Source organism: Limulus polyphemus, unplaced genomic scaffold, assembly GCF_000517525.1.
Source record: "Limulus polyphemus unplaced genomic scaffold, Limulus_polyphemus-2.1.2 Scaffold3757, whole genome shotgun sequence".
In the NCBI taxonomy this organism is placed as follows: Eukaryota; Metazoa; Arthropoda; class Merostomata; order Xiphosura; family Limulidae; genus Limulus; species Limulus polyphemus.
The window spans coordinates 11891-17085 of NW_013669367.1; the positions used below are offsets into that span (position 1 = coordinate 11891).

A 5195-nucleotide genomic window follows, 5' to 3' on the forward strand; every position below is an offset into this window, starting at 1 on the left:
AACCAGATTTACCACGACAGAAAGAAATGCTCAAAATTATTACATTTAATAAGGTATAGAATTAACTAGATTTACCACAACAGAAAGAAATGCTCAAGATTATTACATTTAATAAGGTATAGAATCAACTAGATTTACCACGACAAAAAGAAATGCTCAATATTATTACAGTTAATAAGGTATAGAATCACCCAGATTTACCACGACAGAAAGAAATGCTCAAGATGACTACTTTTATTAAGATATAGAATCAACCAGATTTACCACGACAGAAAGAAATGCTCAAAATTATTACATTTAATAAGGTATAGAATCAACTAGATTTACCACGACAAAAAGAAATGCTCAATATTATTACAGTTAATAAGGTATAGAATCACCCAGATTTACCACGACAGAAAGAAATGCTCAAGATGACTACTTTTATTTTCTTGCTTCTGATGGTCCTAAAGAAATCTAACCCTACATGTACAGTGTTTGTACATTGTACTACTTTTCATTTCTATGAAGCTCTACATAGCAATGTTTACTAAAGTCCAAATGTATTATCTTCACAGCTTTTAGTAAACATTACAAATATTTTTCATCAGTATTTTTACTCAGGGTTTGTCTGAACTTATGAATTTAATCTGAGTGATTTTATAGTTAAGAATAAATGTTTTTTCCACCTTACAGTTTTCATATTTCATTTGCATAACCTCTAGATCCTCCTTAATGAATATCACATATTTTTTGGTAAAACTCTCTTATTTTCTCTGTCTTAACACTAACTGTATTAAAATCAGTTTTAGTGAAAGTTAAAAAATATAAAATCAAAGGTACATTTTTTCTTTTGTTATAAGTGTACAATTTGTGAAAAATTCAAAAGATCATATACAGAGTAAATAAATTCTAAAATGGGCAATTTGGAACCAAGAAGTGCCACATGATACACAGTAGACTATGAATTTATTCAAGTATTTCCTTTTGAAATTAAAACTTATATAAAACTAAAATTTTGAATTATAAACCATATTTTGATGCCAAGTTCACTGAAATACATACAAAGATGTGCAATTAAGAGACATGCACTTAGATATACATTTTTCTTTATGCTGGAAAATGTTTGAGAATTCTGCATAACAAATCAAAGAGCAATACAGCAATTCATTGTGAAAACTTGTGACTTTAACATTTTGTTAACCCTATTTGTATGGGGGTGGGTATACCTAAATGCATGTCTCAACCTTTTTACAAAGTTACATTCAAAATTTACCTGAGGTATACAGAATTTTCAAACATTTTCCGGCACAAAGAAAAATGCGTGAGTATAAATGTAGAAATTGAACAGTTCTAAATTATCGGAACGGCTGAAAATGAGCAGTGGCTAAGATTAAAAGAAACATTAGCCATAAAGAACTTAGCACATGAATTAAAGAAGAAAGTAACAAGAAACCCTCGAAAAATAACACACAACAATGATACTTGAAACTAACAAACAGTTCAATACCAGTATATACATATATCAATGTATAATTTACACACCTAAATGCTACATTTTAACATCATTACATTCAGATCTTATTGTATCAAATTACAGTCATAATCATTAAATGCTACATTTTAACATCATTACATTCAGATCTTATTGTATCAAATTACAGTCATAATCATTAAATGCTACATTTTAACATCATTACATTCAGATCTTATTGTATCAAATTACAAAGTCATAATCATTAAATGCTACATTTTAACATCATTACATTCAGATCTTATTGTATCAAATTACAAAGTCATAATCATTAAATGCTACATTTTAACATCATTACATTCAGATCTTATTGTATCAAATTACAAAGTCATAATCATTAAATGCTACATTTTAACATCATTACATTCAGATTTTACTGTATCAAATTACAAAGTCATAATTATCTTTTTTTAACTATACCAAAAAAAATTTTAAAACAAAAAAAGGAGTATGTTAATAAAATAAAATTTTAGTCTATATGACTTACTTTGAAACATTGGTTCTTAAAAGTGCTACTTCAAACATGAAAAAAATTGTAAAACATCTATACAAGTATCCCTAAACTCATGTCTCTCATGCAATTTTCATTTAAAAATAAGTAAAATTTAAATTCCTGGAGACATAGAAATAAACATTGTCCAATTCATAGTTAATGTTGTGATTAAAAATTTAACTGGATGATAAACAGGACAGCAAATAAGATTTTGTTTCTAAAGCGCAACAAAGTTTGCATCAGATAATACCTCCTCCTTGCATCATTTTGTAAAACTTGCTTTCAATATGTAGCTGTGGATGTTTGGTTTTGATACACTCCAGCTTGATGGCAACTTCTTCACCCGTTGTTATGTTGGTTCCTGATGTCAGAAGAGACCATTTTTCTTAGTAAAAACCAGAGCTAATCAACAGTTTAAAACATATAATAATGAAGTTTCAGAAGTCTTAAAAATATTACATGTAAAACTTAGGAACATCTCTAAATGAGTATTTAGAAATTTTGAATTGATCCCAAGCACAGGTTGAGAATCCAATATTTGCTTCAAAAGGGATCAAACCTGTAAATTAATATTACTTGGAGTAATAAACCTGACTTAACCTAATGAAAGTATTTTTGACCAAAATATAAAAGGACTAAGTATCTTTTTTTTTTCTTTACTCCAATCTGAAAGTCATTTTAACACTTCTCTAGATATTGTTTATGTTTAAAATGTGATATGAGCTGAAAAAAGTAATAACTTAACAAAGGCTGCTATCATTAACAGTTCTTCCTACTCATGAAATAAGGCAGTTTAGTAACAAAAAAAGTTAAATCACAACACAATCAGTTCGGGAAATTGAAAGACTTTTTCCTGATGCTAAAAAAAAGGAGTAAATGTTAGGAATAGTAAATGTACATTTTAAAAGCCTATAATAATCTAACTTGTAGAATGTGTAATTTTTAAATTAATTAACTGGATAGGGGTGAGGAGCGTGCTAATGCACAAAGCACTCAGTTGCAATTAAACTGTACTCTGCCTCACAATCTTTGAGTTTTATATTTTCCCCTTAATTTAAAACCAACCAACTTCTTAGAAGTAGTATTGGTAGTAGAGGTCACCCCATCATCCCTAATCAGCCCTCTGTAGGTAAAAAGTTTATACATTTATGAAAAATATCTTTTGTAATACAAATTCAGGGTTCATAAAGAGAGATGAATTTAAATAACATTATGGACAAGGAATCATTTGGTTCTTCAAGGCTATGGTTTCCATAAGAATAAAGGGTGGATTTAGTTTTTACTCTGGAGTGAGTGTACTATGACAGCCTTGAAGAACCAAATGATTCCTTGTCCATAATGTTATGGGAATAGATGGTTTCCATAAGAATAAAGGGTGGATTTAGTTTTTACTCTGGAGTGAGTGTACTCTGACTTATTCCCCTCTCACCTCCTACAAGGTACTGGCCTCAACTACTGTTGATGGAAGCTCATTCCATAAGCTAAAAACTATGTTAGAAAAATAAACCTGTCTTTAATTGGAGCTGAACCTATCTTAAAGTAGGTCTAGAACCTATTCATAGAAGACTGGGAGTATCAACGGTAGATGGCATGAGTCAATAGCTTAACATTATCCATAGCTTACTGCAGATAAAACACCCATAAAAATGAGTAGTAGTACTAGTAAGGGCTTATATATATAGCATGTAACAAATACAGATATTTGTGATATGATTTATCTAATTACATTATGTGGGCTGTTTATTTTTTATTCAAATAATTACTATGTTGGTAAGTATATTTATGTCAAAAGCTACATTTAAGTTTCATGATCTTTGCAGTTACTGTAATTGTGTAAGAGCAAACAGTGGACCTCAGTGGACAAAATTATATTTATTTCTTTGCTTGTTACAAGCTCTAATACAAACCTGTCTGTTTCCATAAATATCAAAATAATAACTGGTCTTTAAATGTTAGTAACACTCTTAATATGTGATATTCAAACTTAAAGCATGAGTCACTTAGTTACATTAATGTATGGACCCATTACATAGTAATTCATTCACATTAATGTATAGACTCTTAACATAATACTTCAGTCACTCAGCTAAAACTTACAGTAAAGTATAGAACCATAACACAAGTATGACACTTCAGTCACTTGGTTAAAATGAATAAAATTCAGTGCTATACTTTGCTAATTTTTTCATATAATCTTTTTAATTTTATTGCACCACTACTAGTAGTACTGCTAGCACCAGTACTGAACAAACTATTTAAATTTTAAAAGTAATAATAATATAAAGTTATATTGTAAATAACCAACAAAACATAGGAAAATAGGCTTTAAAAGTAAAATTATTATTCTTTGACGTTGTATTTTATTTTATTTTTTTAAAGTGCATGAGTGTGCATATTTTTGGTAATGAGTATTATACGTTACTATTCACTATATTATTACATGTATCAAATAATTCAGTTATTGGTATTACTGGTAATAGAATATGTTTAATATAATTAAAAACATTCGAAACACTAACTTCAAACATACCAAGATAAATATCCCCAAACGATCCACTGCCAATTTTCCTCCCAAGCCGGTACTTATTCCCAACTCTTAGTTCCATAGCTGAAACATATATCAAAAATGAAATTAATTTTTATTTAACAAAACTGTTCGTAAGAAAGCAATTTAATTGTTCTTATCCCGCCATCTTGAAAAAACTAACAGAGAGTTAATAATTTTAAATCTTAATACCTCCTTTCATAGAGGCGTTTTCTTATCAGTAGATTGTTTAAAATAACAAATAAGAGTGCTATATTGATCTGTGTTTAATACTATGCTTTTTTGTTAAAATTAATACCCTGATTAACTTGATTTTCCAAGCCCCTCATATCTACAAAAATCTATTAAACAAAAAAACATCTTAGCAACGCTTGCGCATTAGTGATAGCAGAAAAGATGCCCGGATCGCAAAATTAATTTCATATTTGCGGCAGAAGGTGATATTTGAACATCCAGAATCAATTTTGACAATGTTTTTAATGGAGGTTTTCTGTCCTTTTTCTCGAAAACGTCCGTAAAGAATTAAATCCCTAGCAATGTTTCGAATATATTACCAAAACCCAACATGCAAAAAAAAAAAAACTTTATTGGAACCATGTTCGTCCATGAGCTAATGTATCAATATATTGTTAGGTCTGTGTTCG

The 5195-nt window shown here is 29.2% G+C and overlaps 1 protein-coding gene across 1 annotated transcript in view; it reads right to left on the reverse strand.

The window, feature by feature from the left end:
• LOC106469982 (casein kinase I-like) overlaps positions 1-4940 on the reverse strand; it is an 8037-nt gene extending 3097 nt beyond the window's left edge. The window contains exons 1-3 of the mRNA XM_022398543.1: positions 4850-4940; positions 4537-4614; positions 2257-2367 (exon numbers count right to left, since the gene is read on the reverse strand). Of these exons, the coding sequence (XP_022254251.1) occupies positions 2257-2367; positions 4537-4614; positions 4850-4880 (220 nt within the window). The 5' untranslated portion in view covers positions 4881-4940. The remainder of the gene's footprint in view (positions 1-2256; positions 2368-4536; positions 4615-4849) is intronic.
• Between the last annotated feature and the right edge of the window lie 255 nt (positions 4941-5195).